The sequence below is a fragment of the Apaloderma vittatum genome, unplaced genomic scaffold, assembly GCF_000703405.1.
Source record: "Apaloderma vittatum isolate BGI_N311 unplaced genomic scaffold, ASM70340v1 scaffold27792, whole genome shotgun sequence".
Classification (NCBI taxonomy): domain Eukaryota; kingdom Metazoa; phylum Chordata; class Aves; order Trogoniformes; family Trogonidae; genus Apaloderma; species Apaloderma vittatum.
Genome location: NW_009702340.1, coordinates 1 through 18,569, shown reverse-complemented (window position 1 = coordinate 18,569; position 18,569 = coordinate 1). Strand labels below are relative to the sequence as shown.

At 39.9% G+C, this 18,569-nt stretch overlaps 1 protein-coding gene across 1 annotated transcript in view; it reads left to right on the top strand.

The window, feature by feature from the left end:
- The window catches only part of ADAM22 (ADAM metallopeptidase domain 22), a 40,714-nt gene extending 26,795 nt beyond the window's left edge, over positions 1 to 13,919 (top strand). The window contains exons 19-26 of the mRNA XM_009864243.1: positions 678 to 846; positions 1,816 to 1,924; positions 2,862 to 2,952; positions 4,174 to 4,191; positions 6,974 to 7,081; positions 10,024 to 10,124; positions 10,599 to 10,665; positions 13,853 to 13,919. Of these exons, the coding sequence (XP_009862545.1) occupies positions 678 to 846; positions 1,816 to 1,924; positions 2,862 to 2,952; positions 4,174 to 4,191; positions 6,974 to 7,081; positions 10,024 to 10,124; positions 10,599 to 10,665; positions 13,853 to 13,919 (730 nt within the window). The remainder of the gene's footprint in view (positions 1 to 677; positions 847 to 1,815; positions 1,925 to 2,861; positions 2,953 to 4,173; positions 4,192 to 6,973; positions 7,082 to 10,023; positions 10,125 to 10,598; positions 10,666 to 13,852) is intronic.
- The last annotated feature ends 4,650 nt before the right edge of the window (positions 13,920 to 18,569 follow it).

Genomic DNA, 18,569 nt, shown 5'->3' with positions numbered 1-18,569 from the left:
ACAAAATCAATATCTGTCTTGCATGGAAAAGCAGCTTTCTCATTCCTAAGTGGAGGACAACTGTTTCCGTTATTTTTTTCACCTATTAACAAATAACCATTGTTCTAACTCAGCTTTTGTTAAGGTTCAGGATCTTGATTGCGTGTGGGGAGCACAACTGTTTTGCAGTCTCCTCTATGTAGTAGTTAATTTTGCCCGTAGAGACGTAATGCTTTTCTCTGGCCTCTTGATTTTAGATTCTTTAATGTTTGTGAAGTACTTAAAGTACTCAAAATGCTTAGACATGGGCCTGCACTGCCAAAGCTAACTGGCAGCTTCGTATGTTGCCATATGTTAGCTCATTCCAAATTACAGACCTAGTGTGTTCTCATAGCTTCACACAACTGTTAAGCTGAAACAAAGTCCTACACAAATAAACTGAATGTTTTGTCCAACACGCTCTTACACAGGGAAAAATGGTCTTTTTCACTGTTACATTTGTTTGATGTAGATGCACCACATTTTGGTTTGTTTCTTGTTAGAGCCAGTGAGATAAATAAGCCAATACTTACTCCTCCTTGGTCCTGTGCATCATATAACACATACAGAAATGAAGGCAGCAGCCCAGAGCCCAGTTTCTCAAGCAATCCGCTCTAACCACAGCACAACTCTCCAGGGTCCTCTTGGTTATCTTTTAGTGGTGGCCACGTGAAGCTAGATGAGGAGACGGACCTGGGCTATGTGGAGAACGGGACGCCGTGTGGGCCAGACATGGTGTGTCTTGAGCATCGCTGCCTCCCCACCGAGGCCTTCAACTTCAGTACCTGCCCAGGCACCACAGACAGCCAAATCTGCTCCGGACACGGTGTATGTGCTTGTACTCTTTAATCCTTTTTTCAGTTTTTGCTGAGTATCTGGCGTTGTGTAGTGTGCTAGCTAGACTTTTTAGGAAGCCAGCCGTGTGACTCTAGAAGTCTTTATACTGGAGAAGCTTCTCAAAATGAAAGGGGGAGGAATCATATAAATAAACATAATGCATACCAGTCAAGGCTTCTTAAACAATAAATCACAGTAAGTATATATTAGTTTTGCAAAAACTTTATCAATCTGTTCTTTTGCTACCTCTTCTGCTAATGCAATTGGTATTTCCTCAGGCAACATACTGGAGAATATAACGGTCTAAGAACTGAGAAACTTGGATCTCTGTTCTTCCAGATACTCTTTTAAATTCCTTTGTATTGTGGCAGAAGTCACATAAAGGTGTTGGATTGTGTTGGCTTGGAGTTTCTTTGCTCTAGAGAAGAGGGCAGTGAACTGACTCTTGACTAGTGGCATTTTCTCCACTCAGTACATAACCTGTGGCTTTTCTGTGGCCCTGGGGAGTCTCATTGTTCCTCACACAGTTTAAAACAGTGTCCAGGTCTCTATGGCTGAGCTGAGATCAAAGGAGTTGTTCTCTCATAACATCTTGTATCTTTTACATTACATCAAAACTCCCTTTTTTCATCTGAAATTAATCATTTTGTTATATTTTGAACAAAACAAAATAATTGAGGTTCAGAGTCTCCCAAAGCAATTATAAAATGTATCTATTAAATATATTACATTAAAAAGATATTAATGCACTTAATGTATGTTACATATATTTGTATATAAAGTATAATGATACATTTATATCTAATACGTAAATTAAAGAATTGCAGTATATGAAAAATGTTATGCAAAATTTTGCAGGCAGTCAAAATCAGTGCTTTATGAATGACCTATACAGTTGATATTAATTATGGAAATAGACTGATTTTATGATTTCATTCTGAGCTACACTTTTGGCTGCAGGTTTGTAGCAATGAAATAAAGTGTGTCTGTGACCGTTTCTGGGGAGGAGAGGACTGCAGTTCTCATATCAAAGATGATATATATTTTGATAAAGATGCCATGAATAAAGGTACGTTGTTCTAACTTTTACAAATAACTGGAAAAGCTTGGATTTGAGGAAGGTTCGTTAAGCACAACTAGATTTCCTACTATTTTGGTTAGCAAGCGACATGATGCACCATTAGGAGCTTTGTTCCCTTCCCTTCTTTCCCCAGCAAAAGCACTCAGGGTCTGTCACTGAGGTCTTACACCGGGGCTGGATATGAGTGATGCTGCTCACGAGCACTCAGTACCCGTCTTGGGACTGGTACCAGCGTGCCTGGTTTTGCCTTGCTTGTCTCTTACTTTTCCCAGTCATCTGAGTGGCCTTATTAAGTGTATTGACAGATTAAGGCAAGCAAAATGTTGCTAAGACTTTTCATACCTCAGTGGAAAGGTAGTATTATTTACATGACTGTTTTTATTTGTAGAGTAATTTTCTTATTAATTGGCAAGTATGCAGAATGTTGCCATGCAAATTTTAGGCTTCTACATTTTTTGAGTGTAAGTTTTTATTCATCTTTAGTCTTGTATACAAGAGAAAGATCTGTTGTGGAAAAATGAGTGTGTGAATGTTTTTCATTATAAAACCTTGTTTTATTATCTTCCAGGGATTTGAGCAAAATCAAAAAAAAAAAGTCAATTATTCCAATGTAAGCACATGTTTACCTGGCAGGCTATGAGTGTGTAAGCTACAACAGTTTAGTATTGATAACGTTATATTGGCGTACCTGGCACAGCTTTCCTAAGTAGCCAGTGGTCAGGAAAGGGAAATTGATGCAGAAGTCAAAGCTTAATTTACAAATGACCTTTTTATGGCCATGCTATACATAACAATTATATCACTGGTTACAGTTAATCAGCCTAGTGCAACTTGTCCAAGCAGGTTTTGAAAGACAGTGCATTTACTGGGTTTGTATATTTTTTTTCTAAAATCCTGTATATTTTCCCCTTTCTTGTGTTTCCAGGTGTCGTTAGCACAAATATAATAATAGGGGCTATTGCTGGCACCATTTTAGTGTTGGCTCTCGTTTTAGGAATAACTGGTTGGGGTTACAAGTAAGTAAATTGTGTTCTTCTTAATACAGTTAAAAGTATGTTTATTTCATCCAATAGTTTTTTTTGTTATGAAAAGCACAATTCAAACATAATCTAAAAAATCCAGATTGGATTATGTTTATACACTGACATTTTTATAACATTAGCACTTTTCAAGCAGTTCTTACACGGTATGTGGTTTTGGAGAGCTTGATCCAGGTTTGAAATTTATTTATTATTTAGTTATTTTCTTTTTTTTCATAGGTGATCAGATTATGATTTCACTGTATCTGACAAAAGAAATACAAGAATGCAGTCTGATTCAATTATGAATCTCTCCTAATGACAAAATAAATTTAGCAAGATGTGTATATTCACTCAGCTTAACCTGAAATTAATTCAGGCATGTTTTTCGATAGGAGAGAGAGAGAGAGATGTGTAATTTGCAAATAAGGTGCAAGTTCTCTCCTGATATAGAGCTGTCAGTGTTCTGCTCACTGAGAAGCAAAATAGATTATTTAAGTCTGACCGATCCTTTTCAGTTTTTCTCCTTTTGTGAGTTTATTCTAAAAAACCCACGAGGGTTTAGTTTTTTTGCACCTGTGTTTGGGTGAGATGGGCTCTTGAAGTCCTTCCTCGGCAGGAGCGTGGCGTTCTTGGAGGGCAGGGCAGGTTCAGCTGCGGGCAGCGCTGTGGCTGAGACACGTCCCCAGTGGTTTGGCATAACAAACTGGAACATCCCCTGCTGGTTTCTTAGACTGAGGTAGGCTGAGGGCAGCTCAGAAGTACGTAGGGAGAGAAGCCTTTGGAAAAAAGCATGAAGATTAGGATAGTAAAAGGGTAGGTTTTGCGGTCGTGGTCTATGACCCTCAGCTTCTGGCAGTGTCGGAAAATCTGGACTTCTGGTTTGGGTACAACTCCAGAAGTCAGGGGCTCAGTTTGAGATCACATCTAGCCAGTGGGTTTAGTTTTTGGAAAGGGAAGGCAAGAGTGCACATTTCATTAGCAGCTTCACAGTGAATAGGCTTAAACTCATCGTGAACTGCACCTCCAAATCAGCACTGACTTTAGCCATCAACATGAATGTATTTTCCTTGTTTATTCTGATTTAGTGTGTTAATTTCAGAAGCATGTTCTATTTTGAGCAAATTTTAATTCCGCATTTTTTTTCTCTTACTGGCCATATATATCTGCATACTGATAACTCATTCTTCTTTCTTTCTCTTCTGTTTGTATTGAAAGGAACTATAGAAGACAGAGGTATGTGGTAAAAGTAATAGAATGTATGTTAGAAAGTTCTGAAAATAGCTTTTCTTCTCTCTTTCTCATTTATGTGCTATAAAAAAATATAATAATTGCTGTATTTTCTATAAGGAAAATATAGTGATGACTTAGCATATTTTAAAGAATATTTACTTGAATATATAAAATATTTTTTCTATAAAGGCATTGCTTGAAATACTGATTTCACTGGCCTCAGGAGCAAATATAATGTTTACTTCTGAGATAGGCCATTTTATTTAGGAAAACAGGAGAATATTTCCCATAAGAGAGACTGAAAATCTGCTATTAGAGATGAAAGTGTTATTGAGAGGCTGAGAATTGAATAATTAATATTAACATGATGTTCAGGAACCTTCTGAGATGAATTCATTCCTGGAGCTTCTTTGCAGTTAAAAATACAATGCATTTAAATTGCTGTGCCAATGAAGAGTCCATTCCTTCCTTCCTCCCTGCTTGATTGATGTGTAGCTAAAGCACAGTACCACCTTCAGCACACGGCTGAATTTTCACCCTTTGCATCTTGTGGGCAAAACCCAAACAATTCCTGGTTTGGCTCCTGGAAGACCACCTCCCTTTCATCAGTCATTTGCTTGTCAGACTCGTTTTCTGGAAGGAGTTGGCTCCTTCCTCTCCCGGTCCCCCACAGATAAGACGGTTTCTCAAATTCTCCTGTTTTCTGCCTGTATCACCACCTCCTGGTCCCAGCTGCCGCTTTGTTTGTTACCGCTGTCTGTTGTGCTTGTTCTCCATTTGCCCTGCCTGCTTTCTCTGCCAGGCTCAAAATACTTGCAAAAAGCAGAAGAGCTCCACCGAATGCGGGTTGTGTACTACAAGGTCAGACAGGTGGCAGGAACGGTAGCAGAAAAAAGGCAAAGCTATTGAAGACAAGCCTTACGGGCAGAATTCCAGGGTTTATGGCTGCTTAGTGGTACAGGATGTATCTACAAACACAGACTAACATAGTGATCAAGTCACTCTACTGTGGGTGTTTGGTGTCGGCTGAGGACAGAGCAGCCAGAACTTCAAAATACGGAAAGAGATGACCGCATACATGTTTGCACTGGAATATTAGTGAATAACTTTTTCAAATTCCCTTATCTCCAGAAAATAGAAGATGGACAGAGAGTCATAAATATGCAGTCAGTCTGCAGCTGTGTCAGTGGGCACGGACAGATAGGAGACCAGCATAACCTGAGGGTTTTGAAGATGCAGAAAATGAAGTTGTGTACGCAGACTTCTAAGTAGAATAATTTTGAATATGTACGAGGAGTGCTTTATAAATGGAAAAAACCAGACATCCACCAGAGTGTCCTTTTCTTACTTTTATTTAGTTGTTCACAATTAGTCCTTAAAAAAAGATGAAAACAAGCCATTGAGGTATTTTTGAGAAGGAATAATAGTTGGTAGTACGAAGCAACTGAATTGAGTAAACTGAAAATAATAAAAACAATGAATTAACAAGGATGCTGCCAGCTGTGATGGTGCAGCCTAAAGGGCACAGCTACATGGGAGAAGTCATTTCTGAGGGGTTAATGAGAGGACAGTTTGTTGGAGGAACCCTGGGAAGCGGAGCTGCGCACACTGAGTCACCTCTGAATATAATGATGTAGTAACTGAAGAATGGGACAAGAATCAAGACTCAAGAGGTGTTAGAAGAAATAGTGGGGAAGTACTGCATTATACTAATGATTTATGAGCCATATAATTATCTATTTTAAATACTTCAGGAGCATTAGAAATTCATATGTTGAGTGAAGGGAGCACAGACCAGGTCTATAGTTGGACACTATAGGAATATGAATCAACCCTCTGATGAACGCGCATCTTAATAGGGGCAGACTGAAGCAAAAAGGCCTTGGAAAATGCAGACTGAATAGGTAACTACGTTGCTGGTAGTATGATACAGCCAACATTCAAAGTAGGCACTTGTACTAGGGAGGATTTTTCAACTTGGTGGAACTGTGACTGTGATATCTGCACAAGCCTTTTGGCTGGAAATGAATTCACCATATGTAAAAAAGGTTGTATAACTTAATTAGGACTTTCTAATGCATAGATAATTTTGTGCATCAAAACTGAGCTTCTAGTAATGGAAAAGGATAAACTATTGTCAGAAGCATGTGGCATTTCTATGTGTCTTGGCAGATTGAATCTATTTTGGTAATTGGGAGAAGCTGAGAACCTCTGACACTGGCGTTAGGTCCCCTGCACAAGAGAACAGTTAATAAACTGGAGGATCTTCTCCTCTGAGGTTTAAACAAATCAACAGGTTGCTACTCAAGAATTCAGTAAGGATCACAAAAATTAAGTGGAAAGCAGAAGGAAAAACGCATTCAGTTTCCTGAACAACTTTTGATCCAGGCATGCATTCAGCTCAGGCTGCAGTAGTGGTGCTGCGCCTGGGCATGCTTTTCACAACCAGAGCGATGAACCATTTGAAATGTCTGAACTTGGTTATCCAATGTCTCAAACCCACAAACTCTTCACTTTGCAAACTATGATCAGAGTTTATCAGTGAAATGTTTCTTGTTTTCCCCTACCAAAACCACACAATCCACTTTTCTGCACATATCAAAAGTATGCAGGAGTTTTCTCTCAGACGGTTGAATTATTTATTAATAGGTTTATTCTGTGTGGTAGCAGTTTCCTCAAGGATCGTTAGCCTTGCCTCTTTCTTTTAAACTAATATTTGTGCATGTTTGTGTGCGTGCTGGTGCCTGTCATGTTTTCTGACTCTACAATGTTTATTATGCTTTAGACAAATACCCCAGGGAGATTATGTAAAAAAGCCTGGAGAGGCCGACTCTTTTTATAGCGACATGCCTCCTGGAGTCAGCACAAACTCTGCATCTAGTTCTAAGAAGAGGTCTGCTTTTCTGTCGCATTTTCAGATTTCTACCTGTTCCATCACCCATTATTCCATTAGTCAGAACATTTCATTGTTTTGCAGCAGGTTTGATTCTTTCTTCTTTCTTTGTGGAATGTTTGAAATAGCATCCTTTGTGCTTTGATTACTGATTTTTCTCATGTGCCCTGAGCTGCTAATTATGGCAAATAGGCTAGAAAAAACAAGTTTTGCACTGTAAGCCAATTTTCGGCTAATCAAATTTTCATCATCTCCCTGCTTGAGAATTGTTTTCAAGTAGAATGTAATAATAATTTCTGGCTCAAAAAATAAATAAAACACCCACAGTTTTAAAAATCATGATCATGTAATCAAAGAAAAGGAACACTGTCTTGCTTCAATAATAGTTATAAACATTAACTGTTCAATATAAATGTTATTTTTATATCTTTAATTGTCAGTGTCATGAATTTTCTGAGGTGACCTAGACTTCTGAATAATATTCTTGCTGTCTCACATTAAAGGTGATGGTGCTTGCGTTTAGTTCCACTTGCTAGACTAGTATACTAAATGGTCACCGAATGTTGTTGTAGCATATAGTTCTACAAAGACCTTCTGTCATTTTGTGCTTCCTTGTATGAGTAACCAAGGAGGACATTAGATTTTGCCCTGGATCAGATTTTTGCAATTCTGCTATTGTTCAAGTTACTTTAAAAAACCTCAACAACATTTTAAAATGGAAAATTCATGAAAAGCATTGAGAATAAGGTATAATTGCAGAGATCATTAGGTCACGCTGCTCACCATCCCTCTGCAGTTAGAGAGCCTTTAATTATGAAAATCTCTAGCTAGCACTTAAAAACAATTTACAAGAAGCATTGTGTTGTAGGAGCGATAGAGAACCCTGAGCTACTGCATAAGAAAACTGATATTCTCAATTCTGGTCTCAATGAGCAGTCTATAACTGTGCAGTTGATGGAGCCGTTTTCTTTGCTGTTGTTTCAAAAAAATTAAAAAGAAATGTGTGGAAGGGATACATTTGCAGTGACATTTGTTATTTGGGTATAGCAACTTGATCCTAATAGGCAACTTCATCCAGTCTGTTCTAATGAATATGTTATTAGGAAAAACTGTAGTAGTGATTAATTAATGATCTGTAATTTTTAAATTCAGCTTTTGAGATGTGTGAGGGGATAAATTATTTTTTTTTCAGAGAGCAAGTATTAATTTTAAATGATGCACTGTTTATGTTGGAGAATCTTTTCTCATTTGGATAAAATTTTGAAAAAAGTCTTGGGAAATTAACTTTTCATAGCTTTATGTATGCAGGTTCAAAAAAAGTTCTTTTAAAAATGAATGTGTTTCTTTCAATATCTGTGTTTATTTTCATCCTTCATTTCTTTCATTTGTCTCTGTTTCTTATTTGTTCCAAAAAGCTAATGGTTTCTAAGGTCTGTCTGTACTAGAGAGTTTTGTTGTTCCCCACCACCAGTTCAGGTATGTTGTGCCACTGTCAAGTCTCGAAAAGTAAGAAGTCTGACAAATATTCCATTAACATTATGGTGGAGCTGACATAGTCCTTCCATTTGAATTCCTAGAGTACTATTCCCTACTTTCCAAGCTGGTTTTGATTTGCTCTGTGTGCAGATAAGGGTGGTATCTCTTGGGCGATGTTAGGGTGACTGGGCCATTAGCTGCCTGGGCTTCTCCGTGCTGGAAGACGCTATGAAGTGTTAGTTGGTATTCAGAAGATGTTCAAGGGTTAAAACATAAATTTATAATAACTCTTGCTATTATGAAATACAATAAACACCAAACCCAGTTTATAGCAAGACATTGCTGAATCTGAAAATAGACCTTTAACAGGAGGAAATGATTAAGAAATCTGTCAGTGGATCTGTTGGTTCTCAGAGCTTTCATGCTGTATTTAAGTTTGAATTAACAAAACCCCGGGCTTACTTCACTGTGGCTGTCATTAGCCTGGTCTTCTGGAAACTGAAGAGCATCTCTGATGCCTGCACTCCAGAGAAAGCAGAGACTGGAAAATGTAAGAGTATCCAGACTTAGAAACTACAGAAATAGTTCCTTTGAGCAATCTTCTTTGTAATAAATAACCCATTTATTGTGACCAGTTTTCAGCTTCCTCTTGCTTTCTTCTCTTTTGGAAATAATTATAGATCTCATGGCAAACAGCTGAGCAGCAGTTCTAGTTCAACAGGAGGAAGCCTATTGCAAAACCCCATGTGTTGGACATCGCCACACACACCTCTGGCTCTTGGAGGGGAAACAAGAGGAAAGATAAACTTTAGTTTGCACCAAGCACCTAGATGTAAAGACTGTTTTTGGCTTTGAGTGGAGCGGTAGAAGTGTATACTGCAGTGACAGGCTGACAAAATACAACAAAGGTTTAAAATTAGCAGAACTGAGGCAGAGTTACCTCTCCACTGGAGCTACCAGCTGTGGGTGGGGGGATGCTCGCCACAGGCTCCTGGGCCCCTGGGACTTGTAGCAGTGGGGTGAGGGAAGCAGTTCAGGCTTTCCTGCAGCAGCACGAGGAGGGAGTGAGCAGCCTGCAGGTGGGATGTGCTTGACTGTGAGACAAAAAAACCCTTCAGACGAGCACTGTGGGAAGGGCATCTTCCAGCTAAGAACTGGGGCACAGCTGCAAATCCAGAGGAGATCTGGTGTGCACTGGCTGGTGGTCGTGCTTTCCACAGCAGACACGCGAGAAAGCAGTGCTAAAGCTTGGTTCTTGAACGTGGACAAACCGATCTGCTGCAGGGACAGCTGCAAAGTGTAACTGCAGGGTTTAACCAGAAATCCCGGGTGCTCTGTTAGTGCAGACAGACCTTAGGCTGTGTTATGTCACCGGCCTCAGGAATGTGACTCTCTGAACTGCTGAGCTAACGTTGATGTGAGACGATACCCTTAACAATAACCGCATCTGAGCCCTCCTATTCCAGGTCAAATGGATTATCTCATTCCTGGAGTGAAAGGATCCCAGACACAAAACATATTTCAGACATTTGTGAAAATGGGAGGCCTAGGAGTAATTCTTGGCAAGGTAAGTGTGAACCTCTGTGCTGGCCACAGTGGAAACCAGCCTCTGGGCCTTTGCTGCTCTGATGGAAGTTTAGCTGATCTTAGGACAGCAGCACGGCTCCTCAAATTGTGTTAATTGTTATGAACCTGGAATCGAGATTTAGCAGCACCCTGCACGGCTAGCTTCTTTGCACAATGCTCTGTCACTTAGAAATAACAATTTATTTCTCCCATTTCTCCAGTGTGAGCTAACATGAAAAAGAGGAAATCTATTCACTCTTGCCAGCTTCTGTGATTTTATCAGGCAGTGTTTAGTGTTTTTCTTCAAGTCTAGTGATTTTCTCAAATGAAAGCTGGAATTAAGGAGTTTTTTGCTCTGCACAGTTGCAGCCAAAAGTAGAGAAAGATCGTCTAAGTGTCAAGTTTAGCTGGACTGAGATAAATCAAGAGTTTCAAGTTGTTTTACTGTCTGTCTTTATCCTTTGATTTCTTTCAGGTAATATAGGAGGAAACAGAAAGAAAGTCAGAGGCAAAAGATTTAGGCCACGGTCTAATTCAACTGAGTAAGTCTGAACTTATAAAAATAAAGCCAAAAAGTACAGTTTTCATATTTGTGTTTTGTAGATGGCGATTAAAAGTACTGAAAAGTAGACAGCTGCATATTTGCTCTGTGGCCCATTCTGATTGCTGATTGATAACCTGGTAAATGGTTTGGCTAATGTATTTCAATCTCTTTTTATGTATTCTTTAAAAATTAACTATCAATTTTCTTTTTTATGTAGGCTTCCTCACTATCGTTCCCATAGCAATTCCCAGTGATGGTGGCAGCCTGCACCATCACTGCAGGCATTTGTCTACAGTAAACTGCCATTGCTGAGTGTATCCTGGTTCAATATTGAATTTCTGATAACCTGTTTCCTACCCTTGTCTTCACCTTGGGTTGGGCCACTGCAGGGTTAGAGATTTGTACCTCTGCATACTTGCCTGCAGGTTTTAGGAGATCTCTCTGCTTTGAGAGTACCCTGAAGTTTATTGTTGTAAGGCCGAAACAGCCAGTCTTGAGCAAGCCCTGCAATGAGTTGGTAATGAGGGTCCTCATCAAGCGACTGATCCCCTAGACCTTTCCACTATGGCTTAGAGTTGCTTTCTTACTGATTTATTGGTTACATTTCCTGAAGAGCCCATGTGTGCTGTCCTTCTCACAGAGAGAGGGCCTTTCATATGTACTTAAGCCTGCTGGTTCAGTCTTCTTTTGTGAATGAATGGTGAATGGCTGGAAACAGAATCTCTGGGCTTGTCAAGCACTTACGCCACTCAGGAATGGCCCCTTCTTCAACCGTGGTGGCAACGACAGTGCCCTTCCCCTGTGTTGATAGCATTAACTTTGCACCTCTGTGGGCAAATGGGCTTGATACCAACCCTGCTGGAAACTAATAATGCTGACTCCTCTCTGGGCCCTGCTTTCTTCGGTTTGGGGATTTTGAGTTTGTTCTGAAACTTTTCTTCCACCTGCAGTGCACTGTCTTGAGGTGAGTAGGCTCAGAAAGGTTCGTAGAGAAGGCCCTCTGTTAAAAGCTACAGAAATAACAATTGGATGCACATTGCAATTATAACATTGCATGGTCAAAATGGCAACATGGAACCAGAAATTTTAGCCCTCAAACCCTTGGAGGAGTTTATCGGTCAAGTGCCCTCGGGCTCTTGGTCTTTTTGCTGATAAATTCTTACAGAAATATTATTTTGCTTGTTTTCTTTTCTTCTTGCATGAGACAATTTGATAAAAGCAAAATTAGTCTGACTAAACTGCCAAGAATATGAGATTGCACGTTATTCTTTAAAAGTGTGTCTTGTGCTTTTCTATTTCTTAAACAAAATTTATTTTTAAAAAAGTTTAAATCATTGATACCATTATTCTGTCATTCAGCAGAGGTGTACACTGGGGCTGAACTGGTGCGTAAAGGATAAAGCCTAGAGTGAATGTCACTGCATGTGAAGAGTATTGTTTTCAGTAAAATAAAAGCAAAAACCCTCAGTGAGCCTATTTTTTCCCCTGTGCTGCTCAACTGCTATATTATATATTTGCTCTGGGAACTTTGGAGCACTAAGTAAGTGGATAGACAGAGAGACAGAGCTTGAGTTGGAAATCTTTTTTCCTGTAAATTTTTTTCTCTTTTAAAGGTGCCCCTGAATTTCTGGCTTTTTCTCTGCTTTGTTCTTGCTGCTCGTTATGGTCTCTCAAGCCAGCAGCAGCCCTGGTGCTGGAGGGTGGAGACTTGTACTTCCCACAGGCTGTGCAGCAGCCTGTTAGGGGTGAAGCACAGTGTGTGTGTTCCTAAGAGAGATCTACCAGGCAGGAAAATGCTCTTTCTCCCAGTGAGGTCTATCCTGGACCGCTCAGGACCACATGGCTTGTCTGAGTCTCCTGGAAAGCCTGGTGCCCCTTGGAAAGAGAGCTCCCAGGGAATGATCCACATGCTGTGTCAGTTTGCTGAGGAGGGGAGAGAATTGCCCAAGGGCTCACAGTGCCTCTGGTTAGAGAGGGAACTTCCTTGGTGAGCAAGGAAAATTGTCTGAGAATGATCTAGCTGTGGCCAGCATTTACTCATCTAGGAAAACAAAAGTAACACCAGCTGCTTTGAGGATGCCCCAGAACACATGGAAGCGTTTCCCAGACATATCTACCTTTTTACTTTATCTGAGAAATACAGAATATTGAAATCTATTTGAAACAGTTGGCAACACATGGAAAATCAATCTGTGCAGAGTCCTAAGGCTTCTGCTAAGGATGTAGTTCTAAGCAGACTGCTAAAGCTCTTTTGGGACATGCTTACTGTTTCTAGATGATTTAAAACAAGATTTGTGTTCTTTACAAAAGGCAGATGGTTCAGTTCACGTAGAAGGAATGCCAACAGGCCAAACATTTCTGCAGCTTTTCAGAAACAGTGTTGATGAAATGACCTGATAAAACAAGTTTTCTATTAAAATCAGAGTTATCCAGGAATGATAATGAGAGTTTTCTGAATAAGCTGACAGTTTAATTGGGAGCTTGTGTTAAAACAGGTCCCAGGGAACGTGCATTTTTCCAAATAACGATTCTGACCTTTCAACACATGGAAAATCAATCTGTGCAGAGTCCAGTGAAGCGTACTTGTTGAGATGGAAGAAAAGGAGTAACACTGATCTCCTGTTAGTAGTAGAGGCAGTTTAGTTAACCACTAGAAGATTGGGTTCATGTGTGCCATACCTTGTGCAGAATGCAAGTTGCCTACAAAAATATTTGACATATGCATGAGTCTGCAGTAAATGCGTATATTATGCACAAGGGTTGTTATGTATACTGCCAAGCACCAGATGAGAAACTAGTGCCATTTATCATTTAATGAAAATTTCTTGAGTGCTAAGCAAGGTTTGAGCTCTGCAGCTCTCACAAGGAGCACTGGCAGAAGGATTGCAATCACATTGGGAAGTTCCCAAAAATTGTATTGCTCTTGCCTTTGTGTGACCCCTCGTACCTAAGGCTTCTGCTAAGGATGTAGTTAATTTGTACTGCTTTCCCTATAGGCATTTGTCTTCCTCGTTGTTAAAACTGATATGAACATCTTTGGCTTAGACTTTCTATTATATATTGTCTTTTTGCAGCAGGGTAACCCATGCATCTGAGCCTGGGCTTTCTCTCGCCCACCAAACCCCGGCCCAAGGCATAAGCCCAGGGGGTTCTGACCACCCCCAAACAGGGAGTCGGGATCACAGGTCAGTCTCACCTGCCCCTGCATTCTGGGCTGCCGTTTTATCCCGTGAAAAATCTTTCCCTCAGTGAACAATAGTTTCACTGTGGCAAAACACTGTGACTGCTTGGAGGTGCTCCTGCTGATGCAGCGCTAGCTAACCTTCCTCCTCGCCAGCCTGAGGAGTACGAGTACTTTTGAGCCCAGGTCTTTTGCCTTGTTGCATGTTGCGCTGCAAGCCAAATCAAGCTGTTGGTCTAGCTGTAGGCTTATGTGTAAGGACACCTGTTTTTTAAAGTGGAATTTCTCACTCAAACAAAATGCAGATTCTGGCCATCGCTAATGAACATGTGGCCAGGAAGATCGGCCTAAGAGCTTTTTAATGGTATCGTATAGTGGTCTGCAGTAACTTGAGTTTATCCTTTCTGTAACAGATGAATTGAGCTGGTGAACGACTGTCTGTAATGCAAGCAGAGCCAGGAAACCCTGCAATACGGTTGTGCAACAACTACATGCTTTGATACCACGTTACACTTTGTTTTCTAACACAGGAAGCCACACTGGGAGTGTTTCATGGTTACCACAAGACCCTTTCAAATTAAAAAAAGCGAATCAAAAGTACTGCAGCGAATGCAAGAAAATCTGTAGTCATACCTCCAGTTAAAGCTAAAGTAGGAGTTTATTAGTTCCTGGTGATGCTGGTGTCAGCCTGTTGTTTCACTGGCAGTTCATCTGTTGCTGCACTACCCCTTTTGACATATTCTTTCTCTAAGAGCCCAAGCAGGAAAGCATAAATCGCTCCTGATTCCTGATAAGTAAGTGAGCTGAGGAAGCTACTTAGAAGCACTTGTGGCTGAGGGCAAGTACTTTCTGAGAGCTGTGGCTGTGCTTGTGCGGGGCGGGGAGGAGAAGTTCCAGAGCAAAAAAGGAGCAAAAGAACTTGAAAAAGTGCCGCCACTTTTGTTGTCAACGTGGTTTGAAATATGGTGGGGGTTGAATGACATGATCTGGCCCAACCTTTACTCATCTGAGCAATCCCTTGGAGGCCTGTTCCCATGTGTGAGGTTATTGGAATCACTGTCATAAACAAGGGTGGTGAGAACTGGCCCAGAAGTGTTGAAAGTAACTTAAAGAGGAATTTTCTTTCCCTTTTCCTTGGTTACAATTTGTTTCCTATTACAGAGTGTGCTAGTCTATTATATAAAGGTGGTGATCACAAATAATTTTTAAAATGCTGTCAAAACAAAAAAACCAGGTTTTAAATTTGACCAGGCAGATTCCTGTTTCTGCATTGCCTTTTCTTCTTAACATGACAGAGCGGGAGGAAGTTGCTAATCTTGTTATCGGGCACTAAGAGAGACCAGTTCCAAAAAAAAAATAAATTTCTTCTTCCCTGGTAATACTGCTGTCAGATAATTCAACACCATCTAGTTGTCGTGTAACTAATATGAGTATGCAGCTCAGATTTTTTTCCTAATAAGTGTGGTTTGGTATCAAGATTGCTTCTGTAAAATGTGAGATAACTGCAGCCCACCTCCATTAAAGCTCCTTGTGGTCCTACCAGATTAAATGATCATTGAAAAATCAGAGGGTTGTTCACATGTAAGTGTAAAAATTGCCACTGTAGTGGCAAACAATTCAAGCCTTTTAACACACCGAGGCCAAAATTCATTCCTGTAGAAAGGGCCAAGCCCAAGTTTCTGTGCTCATTAAGCTGTTTCCATCTTGCCATTTATTCTAGATGGGTACAGATGTGTGTCTTCAACAAGCAAACTGCAGGATTGGAGCCAAAATGCCCTGTATTTCTTATTCTCAGATCATGAGAAGAGTTCAAACCATAAACTTAATGCTAGCCCTCTGCATAGGAGTGAATTTTACCCTTAAGACAGTAAATGAATGATGTATCCCAAAGAGTTTCCGGATTAATCAAACGTATGAGTCTTTTTGTAGGTCAGATTTTCTCATGCAGTTGTACACATTGGCTAGTCCTCACCCAACATCCATACTGATTTATTTGTCATATTCACTTGCATTTTGGGGATGAAAGCATCCTTGCTAAGCTTGTGCTGTGTGTTCTCAGATTTTCTATTCTTGTTCTTCTGCTTTCTCTGTTCCTTCCATTGCTTTCTGCAGGTATTTAAACCCATGGTTCAAAAGAGAATATAATGTAGCTAAGTGGGTAGAAGATGTGAATAAAAACACTGAAGGACCATACTTTAGGTATTTTGTAAATTAATTCTATATAACTTTTAAGAGCTGTTCCAGCATATACAAATATCTTGGGACTCCTACCTTGTATAAATCAATACAAGTTACTGTAGGTGCAAAGGGCTCCTCTTCTTTTGCTGCATTTTAATGTCTGTTTTTGGCTTCATGTGCAATTTATAATTCTTTTTCTGAATGTTTTAATGAAGCCATTGAAAAGGGTGTGTGTAGTGCATGCGTTCCCACCATCATCTATAGCTTGTAGTAGCTTTCTCATCATTTTATGCCAAGTAGTGTTTTATGGGCATGAGACGTATTTATCACTAATAAAGTAGTATTAATTTAAATAGAATGTAATTTACTGAAGCAAATGGTTTCATAACACATTGACTCTACCCACTGTCTAATATAGTGCATACTAAAATTTAAATGAAAAAAGAATAAAACATAGTGGTATTACAATGAAATAATTAATATATTGTAATTGGAAAATTAAATGCATGAGAATATACTCTGTGCTCTATTTATCAAACTACTAATGAATCTGTTACAAGTGAGCGTAGGGGTCAACCAAAAATATTACTTCTTTGTGAGAAGGGAAAGTGTGTATTATTTAACGTATACTAAGTTAAAGAGAAGAAGCATGCATGAGGCTGGCCTTGCTGTAAATGAATCAGGAGACTCAGAACATTTTAGTAGATTCCCCAAAGACACAGTACCACAGCTGAGACAGAAGTTTGTGTCAGCTGAAAAAGTCAGCTAGCACAGGAGGGAAAGGAAGGCAATTTATGGCAATATAAAACATAGAAATAGATGAAGCTTAATTTGACATAGCAAAAATGAATCTGAAACAAGAAAGATGAAGAATACAAAGCAAAATCTTTAGCCAAACAGGGCTGGATGGCAAGAATGAGTAAATGGAATCTTAACACTAATTTTGCTATATTAGTAGACTTAATAACAATGCAAAAGAGCAGAAACAGTCACAAAATAACACCCAGTATACATTTGGGGAAAAAAACCCATGGAGTTGTATTGCAACATGCTAATGAAACCCTTCCAGTAGTAGCACTGGTAGATATTAAATGCTAGAGTGGGAATTCAGTGATTTTTAGAATTAAAAATGCCACAAAAGAGCATAAAATCTGCCACTCTTTTTAAACATTTGTATTTGCTCTCCAGAGCTCTTAAATCACAGAGTAAGTTGCAGCGAGGCTTTCCGATAAACAAAGAGGGCAAATGAGGTAAATTTAAGCCTGACACTCCTGATCTCGGTCCTGAACAAAGAGTGAAAATCCCCAACACAAGAATCCAAGGCTTACGGGAGGATGCTGCAATTGTGCCAGCTGGTATCAGCCATGACTCTGTGCTGCTGCTTGGACATTCAGGCAAGATGTGTTGAGACTCTGGTGGTTTTACCATTGCTGGCTTGGGATATAGGGTCCAGTTCTGGTGTCTGGAGTTCAACAAGCATGTTCAGGAACCAGGGGGGTTTAAGCCCGAGAAGCCTTAGAAGGGACTGCAGGGCCTCAAGCTGTTCAGTTTAATGGGGCAACTAAATGCTTACCTGATCATAAAATCCATATAGCTGCATATGGAGCAAAATCTTGGTGGGATGTCTTTTAGACTAGCAGACTGGGTCTGATAATGACCAAGAGTCACTGGAAGGTGAAATTAGGCAAATTCACACTAGAAGTGAGGTGCGTTTTTATTAGAAAGCCTTTTCCTAAAAATACCCTCTTGACCTTTGTTGTTCAGACAAGGCTATCAGTCACCCACCATAGCCTAACCCCATAACTGTCTTTTAGGGTGTTTGTATTGGAAGCCTTAAGGTCAGAGTACAGACAGATGTGGATGGAATATGAAGATAGCACTAGTTTAAAATGTGTTACTTTAAATGCTTTAGTTAAACAGGTTTAAATTCCTGTGTGGATACCCTTAACTTTGTTTTCATCTTCTAATATCAGCATGTGCTGCTTTAGTAGCTAGATTAATTTGATGGGAGTGTACCCCTCCCCTCAGGGTCTTCAACTGTTGCACTGAATGAGTCACATTTCTAATTGTATTTGAGATAAACTGAGCATTTTTTGCATGTAGATGAGGTTTATGCTGACCCATGTGAGTTTTAAGGGCTGTATATTGGCAAGAGATGAAACATAAATTAAAAATTTTACACCGTAGAAGCTTACTAATCACTGCCTGCAGCAGTAGCTTTAGAAATGAGAGAGAAATAAGAATAAATTTAGAAACTTGAATGTCCTAATTAATTGAGGGAACCCTAGGGAAGTATTCTGCAGGCACATTATGGCAGGCAAAGGACCAAATCTCCTGGCATGAGTTACCACAGCCTTCGGAGGAGTTGAACTGAGCAGTTTCTCCCCCAAAACTCAGGTGCAATTTTGGTTAACTCACAGACAAGAAAACATTGTTGCTAATAACCATGTGTCCGAACATCATACTGCTGTGTTTGAGCCTGTGAAGTGGTTCACTGTCGTGGTTTGACCCCGGCTGGCAGCCAGAGACCCACACAGCCGCTC